Source organism: Phyllopteryx taeniolatus, chromosome 20, assembly GCF_024500385.1.
Source record: "Phyllopteryx taeniolatus isolate TA_2022b chromosome 20, UOR_Ptae_1.2, whole genome shotgun sequence".
Taxonomy (NCBI): domain Eukaryota; kingdom Metazoa; phylum Chordata; class Actinopteri; order Syngnathiformes; family Syngnathidae; genus Phyllopteryx; species Phyllopteryx taeniolatus.
The window spans coordinates 5,885,014-5,903,012 of record NC_084521.1 but is presented as its reverse complement, the minus strand read 5'-3'; the positions used below and the strand labels follow the sequence as shown (position 1 = coordinate 5,903,012).

The 17,999-nt window shown below is 41.7% G+C and overlaps 1 protein-coding gene across 15 annotated transcripts in view; it reads left to right on the top strand.

Moving 5' to 3' along the window:
- The window catches only part of si:ch211-285f17.1 (sickle tail protein homolog), a 103,864-nt gene that overhangs the window by 42,555 nt on the left and 43,310 nt on the right, over positions 1-17,999 (top strand). For 13 of the 15 annotated variants that reach the window (XR_009785961.1, XM_061758593.1, XM_061758595.1 and 10 more), the window contains one exon: positions 17,400-17,689. Coding sequence is in view for 13 of the 15 variants with exons in the window: in XM_061758593.1 (XP_061614577.1) it covers positions 17,400-17,689 (290 nt within the window). In the remaining 2 variants the exon portion in view is untranslated. Of the gene's footprint in view, positions 1-15,948; positions 16,128-17,399; positions 17,690-17,999 lie in introns of those variants that run through there. The other 2 variants (XM_061758594.1, XM_061758604.1) reach the window with 2 other exon arrangements.

The following is a 17,999-nucleotide window of genomic DNA, read 5'->3' as shown; positions in this document are numbered from 1 at the left end:
AACAAGAGATTTTGCAAATGACGTGCGTTGATTAAACAATCCGTACTGTTGCATGCGTCGTCTTCTACCGCCGCATAGTCATCACTCCTGAGAAGCTCAACTCCCTTGCGTGGATCACGAGGAGGCTGACAGTAAATGGGTGACTGCAGCTCAGGCTCGCATGAGATTTGGCCATGCGTGTCGAAGTTTGCTCACGGGGATCAAACGCACGGCGAGATTTTCCCACGGGGCGAGATGCGCTCCTTCCTCTTGCAAAGTTATTTTGCAGTCTCAAAGACATTGCGCTGCTCTCATCTAATTCTGGATATTTCGACGTTATGAACAGCACGCAATGAATTAGTACAGCAATGCACGCTCGCGTAATGCTGTGTAATTATGACTTTACTACTGCGTTGGGGGTGGTCAACGGCATCCGATTTACGTCCAAATTTCGGTTACATTGCCACCATAGGAACGGAACTCTGTAAAACAAGGACCGCCTTTGAGCAAGCTTTTCATCTTTCTCTAAATACAATCAGTAGGGACCGAGTCCTAACTAGAATTGAGAAAACCCACGAGTAATTGACGCCCCCCCCAAAATGTTTTAAATTACTTATTTCAATAGTTTAAACCACCAAATGAATTATGGGCGCAAAAAGGTGTCATTTTAAACTCATCTTAAAAAATTACCCTTAAGAATAAAAGGCCAAGAGATGACTTGATTTTGGAAAAAAATGCACCTGAATTGAACGTGTATAAAGACTCTTCTAACTTCCACTCACAACCCAGGCTAAAGGCTGTCCTACGCAACATACAAAGGTTCTTTCTAAGTCGGGAAGTATCAGGTCAACATACTGTACTTCCTTGACACTAATTCCTATTCAGAAAGGGCTTTGAATACTATGGTTCACAGGTATCTGCAAAGATCACGGCACATAGAATACATCAGTCGGAGCTGGACATGCTAACAAACGACAATAATGGATGTGTCCTTTAATTTGAGCAAAATTTTGAAAGACATACCTGGAGACTGAGGGCCGCTGCAGCAAAGTGAAGACCGTAGAGTATACTGTAAATCTGCAGCGTTCAGAGTTGAGGCAACAGGATACGCTAACATTAGCACGTGTGTTTAATTTTGTGTGTGTGCTGTGTATCGTCAAATGTTACAATATCGCAAAACACAGGTGTTAGGTGATTTGCAAACAGGACAAAGGTGTGAAGCTTGACACCTGACCACGCTTTTGCTCCCAATTGTGCTGTTATTATCGCCATCTGACAGCTATTTTATACGTCATACCAGTCACTGCCGCTGACCTCATCTAATGTCGCTGCGTGAAAGTTACAACAGTGTCCCAGATCTTCTCGGTATGTCTGTGTTTGTGGGGAGCTGTGTGGAAAAAGAAGCGTTTGCCACAGAGCTTCCCTACAACATTAAATTAACGTAATCTAGAAATCTCCAATTGCACTTGAATAGCTTTTACCGCTGTTCAATGGAGTAGCATCTGGAAGACGTTTATCTGCATGGAAAATTAAAGCTGAACCGTTGTAAAAAGGACATGCAACTGACTTACTGTCTGACTTGATTTTAAAATGTCTCATCACTCTTTATACGATCAGTGTAGAAAGTCCAATGGACCTACTGTACTGTGATAAAGCATGGTACACGCAAACTGACTATCAGGCCAAATTTAAGCATACATATCCCCTTCCTTTCGAAGTCAATATACTGTACCACTATGATATACGTAAACATGAACGAAGGCCAAATATTGCCATCTTTGGTGGCTCTGTTGTGTGACATCTTGTGTTAGACAAAAGAAAATGTAGAGATTAAAAGTCCCTACAGTTGCGTTGTAACGACCCCCCCCCCCCCCCCCCCCCCATTTTCTATTCGCCCAAACCGGGAGGAAGTTCTGCGACTTGTTTTGCCAAATACAGTAGTAGTTCTCACATATACCGGATGAACTGCTGCTGTATACCGAATGAGGAGCAACTGGTTGTGTTGAGTGTCTGTATAATGTAGCTCACAAGTTGTCACGAGTAAACCAATTTTTTATTTTTTTTGGTCGTAGTGTGTGGTGTCTCACTTTTTAAAAACCCATTAATCCATGCTAATAACATCCCAAGCTATTCTTAACAATAAGATGGAACCTTATCATTCATCATTCTAGTTGTCTCTCCCAAGTTTCCTGCGCGCTTTGCCCAGTGGTGATGTAGCGAGGAAACTGTTATTAAGTGTAAGTCGACTGCTGCCAGTTTAATTCAGCCAAGCCATTTGTCTTTAAATGCTATCATATGAGCTGCTGTGTTTTCACGAGCAATGGCAAACAGCAGCTCAGCGAGATAAGCTTCTGTCTTGGTTACCTGGCTGGACTTGTCTTATACGCCAGGATGCGGAGGACACGCTGACCATAGTGGTGAGCCGACGCACGCGGAGTTTGATGGCCGCCACGGGTCATTAAGCGGAGGTGGAAAGACACCTGGGCTTCTGGCATGTGCCCAAAGGTGGGGAGGGGAAGGGTTGAGGTCCCACCAGGTGTTTCTCCACTGGGCTGTCTGCGCTGTCATCCCTCGTCATGGCTCCGAGCCAACTCGCGGTCACAATGCATCACTACAGCGTTTCATCAGACCTCATTGCAGGAAGCTTTGATTTCATACGCTAAGACTTAATGAGGCTACCATAAGGGCATTTGTTTGTTGTGTGTGTTTTTTTAAAGGATTAAAAGTAAAAAACAAAGATTCTTCCTCACTATAAAGACGTGAATAATAAATGTGTAATGGTATGCCTAAAAAAAATCAAGGGTCAGTACTAACTTTGTTTTTACCATTTGCTAGAGTAAGGGAATAAACAACATGCAAAACAGATATAGTGGTGCCTTGAGATACCAGTTTAATTTGTTCTGTGACCACGCTCATAAACTCAAATCACTCGTATTGCACATCATCTTTCCTCATTGTAATGAATCCACATAGCATTCATCTGTTACAGCCACCCCCCACCCCCCCAAAAAAAAAATAAAAATACAAAATTGCAGCCATGACTGACAGACAGACAGACAGATATCCTGTACATGGATGTCAGTACAACATTGACGTGTCAGCTCCTCGCAGAGGATAAAGAATATATGACAGTGTTTTGCTGCACTGTTTGTGTTCAATCCGTTGCTTAAAAGGTTATAGATGCTATTTAGCATTAGCATTAAGCTGGCGGACTAAAGGCTAAGCAGTTTGTTTGTTTTAAATACGCAACATGTAATTCACCTCGTTTTGTTTACTTTGACAGTAAACTTCAATTGGGAGTGGTATTAAACAGCTTTAAGCCTCTTTTATTGCAGAACTGTTCCCTATTTGCCAAAGTGCTGCTTAATGTGACGTGAGTTGCGTTCACTGCCACCATAAAACACTCGTATCTCAAGTTTGAGCTTACAAGTCAAAGCCAAAAATCGTCCGAATGCCGCTTAATAACTTGGAACACGAGTAAGTTGAGTCGCGCATATCTCAAGGCACCACTGTTACTGCTTATCTTGTTTAAATTTCCAACGCCGTTCAGTTTTCCCTTCTTTAATTAGTTGCTGTTGTGTAAACATCCTCAAAGACAAGGGGGAGCTCTTTGAGCAGCTGCAAACATTTGCTGTCATAGGGCAGAAACGGGCTCAACGCTCCAAAGACACTAATGCAAAAACGTCCAGTCTCGCTGGTAATGATTCATTAGTGTCCATCTTCTCTCTTGTGTCCTTCTTTCCCATGCCTGTTTATTTTTTATTTGACATCCATAATTGGTCTGGACGCCCACTGGAAACACTTCAAAGCAGTCAGGACCAAACAAAAATAGCCTCAAATGAAGCTGTTCCGTTCCAGAGGATGACCTGGGCAGCCAAAACAGATATGATTGTCCAAAGATGTTTTATTTTCTTTGAATTTGGGATTTTTATCTCCGGAAAAAAGAGAAAAGACACCTTTTGTTGACCCAGAGATAACATTTTGTCTGTCGCATGATAGTGTTTAGTGCTTACAGAACCAGAATCTTATCGCCATTCGTCTCCTTCCTTCTAATGTTTATGGCCTTTTCATTGAATTTACTTCTGTGTCCATCTCCCTCATTGTTTGCCAATGATGGAAAGGGAGCCCTAAGACAAATGTCCTGCAGGCGTGAAAGGACACTGGCCCGGCGCTCTTCTGGCGCTATTAAACCGCCAAGCTCTATTTCTTCCAGTGTAAACATCACTCCGCCTCGCCGCCATGCATCCACTCCCTTTAGAAGAGTGGTGAATGAGTTTATCATTGCTCACAAGAACCCGATTGTGTCATAGTGAACAGATTAAGGTGTGAAGGTCAAGGAATGACGTGACAAGGCCAAAAAAAACCTTGAAAGATTCATGGTGTAATAGAAGACATCTTAAAACACGATGATCTTCATAAAATCTATGAAAGCAATTAAACAACCCGATGCCCCTCTCTTCCTTTTTATGCTTTCCTTGACCCATTTGTTCATGACTCATTACCGCAATATGATTCCATAATTATCCCTCTGCTTACAATCGGTCCTATCTCAAGCAGATTCGAATAAAGTGTCCGTTCCTGAAAAATTTCCCTGTTCAAATCCGACGACTCGCGGGATGTTTTTGTTAGTGAGAGCTATTCTAGGAGGAAACCTGCCTTGTCTCTACACATGGTGTGTTTGGAGAAGTCCTTCCTGCTCTGACTGATAACTCGACAGCACTGCGTAAATACCGAACTCGATGCAAAGTAAATCCAATCCTTAAAACGTAGTAGGATTATATATACAAACATCTTCGCTTCCAATCCATTTGGGTCTGATCGCTCACACGATGATCCGAAAAATGTATTGTCAAACCTTGTTAAACCCCCCCAAACCAAGCAAAGAACAGCAGAGGCTCAGTCCGTGCAGTCAAAAGCAAACGTAGCTTCCTGAGTTCCAGAGAACGTGAGAGTGTTTAACATCATATACATAGCGCTGGAGTTCCACCGGACCATGAACATGAGCGCCGGAGTTTATTTGGAGTGGGCGCTACGTAAACGCTCCCGTCGCCGTAAATTCCTGGCTGAAAATAAAAAGCAAGGCTAAAAATTAAAAGTGTGCAACTCGATGTAAAAATGGAAAAGTTGGAGGTTGGAATAAAAATCGATACACTATTGGTGCCAATACTGTTCACCTGTACTGTACTTGAAAATAAATACTCCAATTCTGCGACACTCGTACCAGTTTACCAGCCTGTTATGTGGAGTAATAGCCAAGTAAGTCACGAAGCAATGTGCTGTGATGTGGCGCGTTGAGTAAAAAGAAATTCACAGTAGGGTGATAAAATATTTTTAGATGCGAGCTGTCGCTTGGATGTCTTTTTTTGCTTTGACTTGCGAACGCAGGCCTGAGATATTAGCGCTGTATAGTGACAGTGATCTCAACTGACTACACTATAAGCAGCACTTTGGCAAGTAGTGAACAATTCTTCCAAAAAAAGAGGCTTTAAGGGGTTTATTGCTGAGAATTTACTCTTTGTGTATTTCAAACAACCACAATGCTTAACGTTTTGTTAACTGACTCTTTTAAAGATGCATCAATATTCTACCGGATGATATAACGATGCAGAACAATACGTTATGATATTTTGTCCCACCCTCAATACATTTACCATGTAGGTCGAGACAGAATAGATATAGACAGACGCATCTTTAGCAGGTATTGATAAGTAGCTGGACATTAGTGGACCGCAAATTGTTGGGAATAGTTCCAGTCAATATTAAGACGTAAAGACAATGAAACAAATGAGAAAGGTGTAATACAAAGTTGCTTTGCGTAACTAACGCTGTCTGATACATAAAAATAACAATCCATTTGTAACAAGCTTCTTTTTCTTGACAGGCGTGTTCTGTTTGCTACAACTTTCGATGTCAATGTTTCCACAGTAGACAGGAATGGTTTTGTGGCCTACAAGTTGCTTTGCAGCTCTCCAAGTCTAGACTGCACCCCTGAGTACGTCTTTGCCATTCCTGCTGCACCTCAAAAGTCTACTGTTACCAGTCTTAATAAAAGCTAAACGTTTCCCCATTGTGTAAATATTTAAGTATGCTTTTTGCAGGCTTGAAATTATATAATAGGTCAGACAAGGTTCTTGTATAATTTCCTTCACAAGGCGTTTTGGGAAACTGTAGTAAAGAGCCTCTTTACAGATATTAATCAGTTTTGCGGAGGAGTTGTGGTGTTTCCAAGTCTTTCATTAGGTTTCTTATAAGGAAGAGAAGACTGTGGCTTGGCTTTTCCATTCCCCCAAGATCCCACTACCTTACAGAGCATTCTGTGACATATGCAACGTTTCCATTCTTTTTCAGAATGGGAGGAACAGGCCTCGCAAACACACCAGGGGACCTTTGTGTACTTTATTGCCTTTGTTTTCGAGGTTTCCTTCCTTGCAGGTTTTCCTTTTGCGCTTCATTTCAAGACCAGACCAGAGCTACCGGGAAACCAAAGAGATGCTTAATCCATCTTGTGGCTGGTGGAAACTGGCGTACGAGAAAAACTGGCAAATAAACTGCAAAAATAGGCCAAGTTCAACCTGAAGCTGCATTGAAGTCGATGATAGATTTTCCTTTTTTAATGTATATTTTTTTCCTCCTTTAAAATGAAATTGTGGTTAAACGCTAAACTGCAAAAGTGTTTTTTGTTCCATTTTCAAAAACTAAAACTAATCCAGATAAATGCAGGCTATGAGGCCATCTGCGTAATCAATCAAAAATCAATAGGCACACTCTTGTCTGCTCCAAGGTAAGGAATGGACTTGTATTAGCCATAAAATAATGCTATGCTGTGGTTAGGTTGTTAATCAAAAGGCTAATAGTCTGTTATTAATGACTTGTCAGCCAATTGGAGAAGGGGTTCACTGAGTGGTAGACAAAATGAAACCATTGAGGAAATATGGTGACAAATAATGAATTTATACTGTTTTACTCTAATTTGAAGGCATTTTTTTTAGTTTCTATAGGCGCTATCACAATGTTTTTATTAAAATGTTCCCCAAAAAGGCAATTTTTTTCAAAAAAAAAAAAAAATATATATATATATATATATTCTCCAGAACCTATCATCTGATTTTCAAAATTCTTTCTGGGTTCCAACCAGATTTAGACAGACTGTCATTTTTGGCAAACCTTGTCACGTTGCAACATGCAAGCTAAGCTAACAGGGCCGTTTCTCCCAAGAGGCACACAGAAAGGAAAAGTTGATACATTTGGTTTTTTTGTGGCGGCACGGTGGGTGACTGGTTAGAGCATCTGCCTCACAGTTCTGAGGTCTGGGGTTCAATTCCCGACCCCACCTGTGTGGAGTTTGCATGTTCTCCCCATGCCTGCGTGGGTTTTCTCCGGGCACTCCTATTTCCTCCCACATCCCAAAAACATTCGTGGTCGGTTAATTGCTAACTCTAAATTGCCCGTAGGTGTGAATGTGAGTGTGTGTGGTTGTTTGTTTATATGTGCCCTGCGATTGCCTGGCAACCAGTTCAGGGTGTACCCCGCCTCCTGCCCTTTGATAGCTGGGATAGGCCCCAGCATGCCCGCGACCCTAGTGAGGAAAAGCGGCTCAGAAAATGGATGGATGAATGGGATGTTTCAAAAATATACCCAGATGAATGAATGCAAGCTGTGGATGAAGCTATATGGCCGTCCACATGGCTTATTGAATTCCTCCCAAACCAAAGGTGAGTTCCGCTCTGAATTGTTGAAGGAGCTTTTTATTATTAGACTCAAATACATCCTGTTGAGTCCTTCAGCTCTGACAGCTTGATGGAGGACTCTGTCTGCGGAATTGGAGAGAGGCTTAATTATAGCCACTATCGCACTCCAGCGTATCCATAATGCATGGCAGCTTACTCGCTATCAGCAGGCTCCCAATTAGGGCCGACCAATCATGGTAGCTTCGTCGCGTCCTCCCGGTAGAATAAACGCCATGTCGTTTCGCCAAAACCAAAGTTTGAGTTTCCATTGTTCTCGTCCATCCAAACTAAATGATGGTGTAGTTACCGCCTGTAATTGCAGAGTCACACCAGTGGATAAGTACAAAGTTTCACAACAATGAATGGCAGTATACCTGAAACATCATATCATAAGTAGATTTGACCGACAAGAAATACGCAGAAATTATTTTGCTCAACTGTTATATCTGTATAGGGATTCAATGCATGTTTATAGCCTGCTGCTTTTTTTATGTGTGTGTCTGTTTTTTGGGGGTTGTGACTTGTTGCAGCTGGCAAGGCTTAATGAGCAGCGTGTTTTAAAGCAAACCAAACAGTAAATGTTGTGGCTTGTAAATCCCCTGAAAGATACTAAAGTGCTGAGGGGGACCATAAAGCCGGGATAGTGATAATTTCCGGTGACCGCAAACAAACCCATTCAAAGATTTGTACATACAATAAATCCACCAGTTGTTAGAATAATAGTATCATCATTATTATTAATACAAGACTACGGCGATGTTTTTTGCCTGTTGGGTATTCATGAATGAGGAGGAAACAATGTGTCAAACAGTGTACACAATAAACCCAGCAAAAGACATCAAGATTCCAATAAACAATCGTTTTAATTTGAAGAGGAGAGACCTTCTTTGAGCTTAAAACCATACCTCGTTAGAGCAATTTATCGCTAGCTTCGCGTTCCAGTTTCCCTGCATTCTGTAAAACTGAAATAAAAAAAAAACAAGACTAAGCCACTCAAATGTTTTTTTCGTTGCAACTTTGCCAATGGGGCAAAGTTGTGTGTGCGAGGTGGGCAAGCGGTGAGGCGACCAATCGCGTACCTTGTAACTCCTCCCACGTGACACTAGTCAGCCAATCAAATGGTTTCCTCAGAGCAGCTTTGCAAGCGGGGCAAGTGGGTGCGTGCAAAGATTTAATTGAGGATTTTAATTGAGATATTATTTATTTATTTATTTATTTTCTGTGCCATATTTCTGTAGTGCAGTTGTGTTGGCTCATAAGTTTGCATCATGTCCTCCCTTGGAGCTTGTGTGTCCCAGTAAGCTGGATTCGCTGCTGCTTTGATCAGCGAAGAGTCCCGTTGCTAATCCTCTTGAGCTGTGGATGTTTGCCCGGAACGCACACACACTTTCAAATTGTGATTAAAAAACAGATGTGAAGGCCCAGCCTAAAAAAAAAAAAAAAAAAAAAAAATGTCGGAATAAATTTAATCAGAAGTGACATAACACTTATATGTCCAACTTTTGATGCTTTTCCCAAATTTTTCCCAAATTACTACAGAGCTGTCACACCCCTTTTCACGTGCAGCTTTTCACTTGTGAAGATGAAATTTGGTAGACATGTTTATTATGAGGAGACCCAGAAAGAAGTGTCAAGAAGCCATGCCCATTTTGGTTTGAAGCGACCAAGCTACTCTTGGCTATTTCTAGGGGTCCTTCAACGAAAATTCAGCACCTGAAACTAGTTTCCCTTAGGAACATGACATTTGGTAGTCATGTCTGTCATGAAAAGACTCACAAAAACGTCCCAAAACCCATGCCTAAAAAGACACAGGAAGTCTGCCATTTTGATTTAAAGTGCACAGTTTAGGGTCAGTTTGGCCATTTCAGGTGTCATTGATATATTTTCCCAATTGCTACCAAATTTGGACTACATTTACTACACACAAGACTCGTGCACCCCGAGCCTTGCTAGCACCCGGATCTTTTTAGCGGCACAATTGGCATAATCTCTAATCCATATTTTTATTACAGCTGCAGGACACAGTTTGGGATTTGGGAAATGTAAATACTCTCACCTAGTCAGTATCCCTCATCTTTTAAATAGCTCACAGGGCTTAGCTGCAAATCTCTTTCGCGCTTGGCTTTGAGCGCTAATAAACAAGCGGATGGGCTTTTCATCACGACGCATTTGGGAGAGTGGAAAAACGGCACGAGAGAGGGAAGGAAAAAAAAAAGAAGGGGAAGTAAGGAAGAAAAGGAACGCCACTCGAACGTTGGTCCAGGCCCTCCCTGCATTACATCACTGGGATGCTTTGGCACTGATGACATCGTCGTGTTTGGGGAGGGGAGGGGCTGTCCCTGGGGATGATGTCATCAATAACCAATCAGACCATACCAAAGAGCCTGGTAATGTCTTGTTCCTGCTCTCAGTTGTGGAGCTGTGGAGCCTTGTCTAATATTACACTTTGTACTCAGATTCATGATCATAATAAGAATATTTGACCTCATGTGCTCCTTTTCATGCATAATTTGGCTTCTAAAAACAAGGCTGAACACAGCCACATTTAGTTTTTTGTTACAGTTATAAGAGGGTGTGCACACTTGTGCAACCACATTATTTTTACTCACCCACTTGAAAAATTTTCAATTTTTTTTTTAAAATTTTGTTATTTGTAATTTTTTTTAGAAATGTTTTAATCACAAAAACCTGTCATTTGAACAGGGGGTGTGTCGACTTTGTTTTTTGTTTGTTTGTTTTTTTATGCCCGCTGTACCATGTAGTGATTTTAATCGAAGCAATGGGCCGGTTGAAGGTTTCGTTTTAATGCTCTTGCCACTGAGAAGTTAACTTTCTTTACTACCTCACATTAAAACACCATTCTCTGTTTAATGATCGCCAGACAAGTAGAGTAGCTAACTGCTGTCTGCGGCGGCTTTAGTCTGGACACATTTAATGCCGGATTTTGTGTAGTTTGTTGAAGAAGCTCGGACTCTTCACACCAGTAGTTCTTGAACTTTTTACACCAAGTGTGTGTATTCCTAAAATGTATATTTGATATTACTATAAGCCCCTGTAACATTATGCAATTTAAACATTAACACTGTGAAAATAAAAAAATTACTTAAATTGGGATTCGATTGAAATGTTTTGCACGTTCTGTAAAAGTGAACAAATATTTGTAGCTAAAATGTTTGAATCAAACGGTTCTTAAAGATTAAATGCACATGTATTAGACTTAAAAGTGAAATACAATTGAACTGTACTTTGGCAGTGATTCTGTCACGTACTATGAGAGGGAGCCTACTTTCCACTAGTGGTACTGGTACTTATACCGCACTGTAAAAATCACGACTTTAGACAATATTTTGGGCTGTGCTGTAATAAAAGCTGCAGTTTTATGCCTCAAAATTCGCACGTCATACAAAATTTAAGTGAATACAATAAATAATTTAAAAAACATAATTTTGATAAGTCTTTGTTCAAATAATCTGATAATTTACATATTGATCAAAGATAAACCTCATGAAAATGTTTGTTATATTAAAAAAAAGTGATTTAGTGACTTAGTTATACATTTCAATAAAATACTAGTTTTTCAATGTCATACAATATATAATTAAAGAATTTGTCAATCATTTATCTAATTAAAATTAATAATACCACTAGAGTAATTTTTCAGTGTCTTTTGTCATTAGTGTTTCATTTGTTTTAAGATAGTGAAAAGTAATGACTCATTATTTAATACAGTAATATCGTTTAGTATAGGTCATTTAATTAGTTATTATTAATCATAGTTTTTAAATTTAAATCTAATAAAGGCAAATAATCCTAGCCATTTAATGTTTTCACATTTGTCTTTTGCCATTAAAGTGGGTGTCTTCTTCTTTTTACACGTGTGTGACATTTAAGAATTTTAAATTATATCAATTATAATACCACAGCGGAAGCTTTAAAACTCCACTGTGACACAGTAAAACTGTTCCGGCATGAAAGGGATGCAGATTTTCCATTCTGATTGCCCTAACAGCCGAACAGGACCAAAAAAACAAAACAAAAAAACAAAAAGAATATTAAGTGGTCGTCATATTTTTCCACTTGTATTTGAAGTTGCCATGATGACTTATATATATATATATATATATATATATATATAAATCCAGAAATCAAGCCGAGCTACTCCTTAGTGAGCTTCAGCCCTCCATCCTGAGGGGCTTATAGCTTCCTTAGGAAAAGTTCTTAGAGCAGACAGGCTGGTGAAGTTCTCGTCTCCGATTGCGGGGCGGATTTCCTCCACCCGGCTGCAGCTGTTTGTGCATTTGACCCCACCACCCCACACCTTCTATACACCACCAGCCTCGCTGCGTTGGCCCACAGAGTGCCGTTGTCACAGGAGACCGGCAAGGCATCTGAGCCCCTGTCTATAGGCCCATCTACACAGACTCTCGCCACGAGTTAATGAACTGCACATTAACAAGCACAGCGACTTGTGAGGCAGCGCTCGGTTAATGAACAACAAAAGGCTGCGAGAAGGACTCCCCGATCGCTGCACAGCATGTGGACTGATCAGTTGCTGCGAGGGTGTGTGCTGAAGACTGGAGCCGGACAATATATAAAGATGTTTGCTCGTGATAGCAAGAGAGAGAGAGGAATCTCTTCTCCGAATTGACACATTAAACCTTGGACAATTCAAAGCACCTGCACAGTCTGAAGCAAAATAGTCTGAATAGTAAAATACAACTATAATAAAGTAAAATCCCTCACTCCAGCTGTGTGTCTGTAAATCTTGGCGCCAGGTTTTGCATATCGGCATATTTTTTGAGACCAAAAAAAGTTGTATTTTGTTTTATTGCTAAAGCTAAAACAACTCTATTGACACAAACACATACATACACCTTCTCGACTTTCAGTCTGCTGTGTAAACAAAACAGGAAGTGGGTTTTAATTTAAAGAGTGAAGGTGACACAGTTTAAGTGGACAGTGTTACTTGGCCTCAGGCTGCACTGGATGTGAACTTCCTGTCTTGTATGAAACATATGTTCTCTCTCAGTGTTTCTGACATGTTTTAATATACACCCAACTTGGAAAAAGAGAAACAGAGACCCAGATGCGAAATGTGATATTTCCCTGTGTGTTAGTGTAAGAAATGAATGTGGCCAGGGCACATTGCGCGGTGCTTCGCGACAACTCTGGTGTCGGTTACCTGTGCGGAAACAATTTATCAGTCTCATCGGTGAGACGTCACATTTGAGCTGCTTTGTCTGGAGGCTAGTATCAGAGGTTGCTGTTCTGTGTGCAAGGCAGAATGGTGGGGATTTACATTGAACTGGCCCTTTGTTGGCTTCTGAGGTAGTAACAGAAGCAGAAAGGTCTCTGTGTAGCCCCTTTCAAACTACCTGTCAAAGCTGCCAATTACAGTGGAGTTCAAAGAGAGAATTCCTTGGTTTAAAAAAAAGAAAAAGAAAAAGTAGAGTTCAATTTTATTAAAAAACAAACTAAAATTAATAAATCTCATTCACTGCCACTGACGGTTGTTGAATTCAAATAGCCATGTTAACATGGAGGCCTGGCAGTGATGAATTAAGGGAAAAGGCAATGGTGGATTAAAGGCACTCACCAAGCCACTATTTAGGGAAACATGATATATTTAATACAGAGCAGTGATTCAGTTGTGTAAAAATAAATCTCCATTATAATATAGTGCTGTTTTTTTTTTTTTTTTCAATGAATCCAGATACTAAACCATCGAGTAGCTCTTTTTTTTTTGTACGCGTCAGCACTTTGTGTCTCCACAGGCTTAGTTGCGTGGCAGAGTTTGGCAAGAGCGCAGGTGGAGGCTTGCCAAGCTGGATGTCCATAGGCAAACTGCATAATTCAGTTGCAGATCCTTTGTGATGCTGTAAGAAAGGGGGGAGAGGTCTTTTTATTTATTTTAATTATTTTATTTATTTTTTATTTATTTTTTTTCCTCCATGTGGAATGCTGAGGGGAGGAAGGTTTTGGACTCCAAGCTGTAATTTCTGGTTGTGGTTGGATATGTTTGCATCTTTAGAGAAATGGTTCTCCAACTGGGGTCAAAATAATTTTCAATAAATTATGTAGCATAATTTTAAACAGTGCCTACTTGCATAGAGAAAAATAAACATACTACCTTAGCTATGGGACATTTTATATCGCTGATACAATTATGACACATCACATAATTCCAACATTTCCGCATGAAAAAAAAAATATATTTTTTTTTTATTAGAACAAAAGGCTTATTATTCAGGCATACAGTCCTATTTTTGTTAGAGAACAAAATAGGACTAATGAATAATATAACATACAGGGGTCCACTGCATTATCATTAGATCTTTTTTTCTTTAGAAAACTATGAATTTGTTATTGTGTCATCATGACTTTTTCTCGAAAATAGGCTCCTTTCAAATTCCTATGGCATTTAGGGGTACGTGCGTTATGTTTAATTGGCATTAGGATCATGAAGGGGTCCTTGGAAAAATAACTTCTTTCCTTATAAGGATCTCTGGACCCAAAAGGTTTGAGGATCCCTGAGGGGGGATGTGTCTAAAACAGTGACTGAACATCTGTAAAGTCAGCAAAAGTATTCCAAAATTGCCACATGCCCAATGTTCTAGTGGACTGGATTTAGCCGGTGCAATATATTTGTGCGTAATAGCACCGTGTTACCAATTTGGAGCTCATTTGTGTTCATATTTACTCGTGTTTTGTATTAACACAAGTCAAGTTGTTCACTGGAGTAAAGTGGATAGTATTGTTAGTATGCTAGCTATGCACCATCTGCTCCTGGCTCCCGAAACCAACAGGTTGGAGCCTGTTCTCCAGAGGCTCCTGCCTACATTTAAGGGGATTGTAAAAGGCCGACACATGGCCAACAAAAACACTTTAGAAAAGATCCCCCGATGAGAGTGAAAGTGGTGCCGGAGCAGACGCGCCCTCTCGCGTTTTGACATCAGCCGTCAGCTGCTGAGTCGCCCGTGTGCTCGGCCCACCGCTCCCAATTACATGGCCCACAAACTCCCCCATTGATTGCGCTCCCCTCCCCGGACCACCATGAAGGTGCGCCAATGTCGCGCCTTTTCCTCGCGACTTCGTATCGATCGCGCCTGCTACAGGCCAGTGAGTTCATGAGCATGGGCGGTCGCCTTAAGGAGAAAGATGTGCTCCTAATATTGGAACACACATCTCAGACCCGACATGGCAAAAACAGCATCTGGGTTTTCCTACGTGGTCCCTAATTGGGAACAAGTGCTGTTTGGGCTTTTGTGTTGATTTGATTAGACTTCATTACAACTTCATTGGCTGCCAAATGCGTAGATGTGTTTGGATGTGGCCCTGAAGTGTCTTTTTTTGGGTCCAGACCAAAGCAGGAAATGATACATGGTGTGTTTTGGCTCACACGCTTGGTCCTGGGGGTTCAGTTCAGGTCAAGCTTGCATTTAGACTGGTGGGTGGCGACAAATGCATATATACATCCATCCATTTTTTTACCGCTTATCCCTCCGTATATACAGTAGTACAAAAAAAAAAGTAATTAACAAACCCCCTGAAAGTGTTTGTAATTGCCCGTATTAATAGTTTCAACTGTAAGTATACCACAAACTATGATACCCAAACAGTTTAATATTATTTGAAACTCAGTTTACATCAACCTTAAAAGTAAAGTGCTTAAAATGCACCAAAAGTGCCCGTGAACATGAACCTAACTGACAGACTCTCCATAACAACCCAGGCTAAACTTAGCTACTCCGCCGAGAGCCACGCATTTCAAGCAGTCTCGCTTGTTTGGTGTGCTTCAGACTTTAGATGATTATATTATACCGAGCTTAACTGTTACACTTTAGTCATTTGCCTTCGCTTTTTAACACTGACCCTTGTCTTTGGTCCATGCATGCCAGCTGAGCCCCTATCAGACTTTGCTTACAAATGGAACAGCGTCTTGCACACCAGGGTTCGGCTAGCGATCATGCTTGAACAAAGAGTTTGTTTTCCTGGACCCAAAGTCCAGAAAAACAACATGACACCTGTTAGTTGTTTTTTTCGTTGTTGTTGTTGCTGGTATTCTCCACTCCAGTGCTGACTCCGCTTGTGTTGACACTCACTCCATGCTTGCAGTAGATCTCTCAGCCCGAGGGTGAAAAGAGGCTGGTCGCACTTTGTCCTGGAATGCAGTTGACTTTCTAAATCCCCCAGCAGTCTATCCTGGGGCGGCGGGGCAGGGCCTATCTCGAGCCCCCCTCTCTTTTTTTCTTCCACGTGAGCTGCCCCTGGAATCTCAAAGCGAGCGAGCAAGCAGGCAGCCAGCAGGTCAGGCGGAGATACGTCCCCTTTCGCCATAGACTTTGGGGGTTTTGTTTTGTGCGAATGCTAAAGGTGCAATGGAGGAAGAAATGGCAGATGAAGATTGTCCCCGTGCGGAAGGTAATGAGTTTTTTATCCTCACATGCCACTCCGACGTTGAGCGCAGTTCATTCTGAGTTTGTTTTGTCTGCTGAGTGTAATTTAGTGAGCGGTGAGGGAGAACTGTTTGGGAGTTAAAAATAGGTCTGGAAGTACATGAGACATGCTGCGGCCCTGAATTAGAGGAGGGTGTCAGATAGGGGGGGTGGCGTTTGGGACCACGGTGCCGGTGGGAGACGCCGTATCGTTATGCACCTTTGCCGTTTTTTGCGTGTGTTTACCGATCAAAGCTGGTTTTCCTCAAAAGCTCGAAAGCTTAGAACTCGAAACACGGCTCATCAAATTTGCATAAGGTTTCCACCAATTTGCTTTCGCGTCCCTAGTTAAGAAGCTGCCTACGTGTGGAATACGTGGTATGGTGAAGAAGCCATATTTACCCATTAAGAATAGACTACTTGAACTATGCTCCTCCAACCACAGAAGAAATGAACCTTTACCGAGCGCCACATTAGCTATCCTGTCATCTCCAGTTTATTTTCCCTTTCCCATCGCCTAACATTTTGTGTGCCGTGTTTACAAGGATCAGTCTGCATTTGGTATTTTTAGAGAAATGGGCCATGATGATGTGTTTCTTGTGCTGTCAACCGGAGACGCTGTTCATGCGCACAAACGCTTGGGCGACTGCGAGACAACTAGTGTGGTACAAAAGCGGAAAACTCAAGACGGCCCCCTGTGGTGATAATTTTCATAAATAGAACCCCTCCCTCAAAAAGAAAAATACAATCAGTTCCCCTGGTAACACTGGCTGACAGTTGTTCTTAATTTCCAAACAACTTTTGCTGTGGGAAATATTGTTTTTAGGAACATTTCAACATTCTTGAAAGCCATACAAGTGACAAAGGAAGCTAACCACCGCCTAGTAAAATGTACTTGTGTATGCAATGTATATTTAAGAATAATGTTCATATTCTTCTCAGCAGCCAGACAATTTCGATTTAGAGGTTCAAATTCCTTAGTTTTACATTTTTGTCTTAACCTGACAATCATTTGGGGGGGCCATCAATAACACTTTTTTTTCTATTTGTGGCAGGGCTCACCCCATATCCTTTTGTCCCTCTTTGTCTTTCATGATAAACTCGTGGGTCACTGAGTACGCTCAAAACTCACAATAACATACCCTCCTTGTGACATGTGCAAGGACCGACATACTTCCATACAATCTTTGTTAATGAGCAAACATCAGCACCTCACATGTGTCTTGACCGTGTGTCTTTTCGTGCCCCCCCTATTCAGTGCAGACCAAGAGCAACTTGAGGGTCACCTCCCCCGAGGACGCCGAGATCACCACGCGGAGGCAGGCGTCGCCAAATGGGGCGCCCGCTTCCAGGGCAGACGCCAAAGGCAGCGGCCGCGCCGTCCCGCGGAGACACACGCTAGGGGGGGCTCGCAGTAGCCGAGAGATCCTGGCCATGCAGCCGCCCGACATGGACAAGAAGAGGGAGGCCTTCCTGGAGCACCTCAAGCACAAGTACCCCCATCACGCCTCAGCCATCATGGGCCACCAAGAGAGGCTGCGGGAACAGGTAAACTGGCTGCCTAGATGTCTCCTTATTTCAGTACCGATTTCAGATTTTACAGGCTTTTCTTTGGTGATTGTTGCAGCCTGAAATCCCTGATTTCGTGGAAGCATTTTACCAAAATTGCGATAGTGATTTTTTTTTTTTCCAGTGCTGTGTTGTAATGAAATTTGAAGTATTTTGTCTCTATTCTCTGCCTCACAAAATCTGCGATACATTGTCATATTTTACGCTTCATAATGCGCCACACATTTTCAATGGGAGACAGGTCTGGACTGCAGGTAGGCCAGTCTAGTACCCGCACTCTTTTACTACG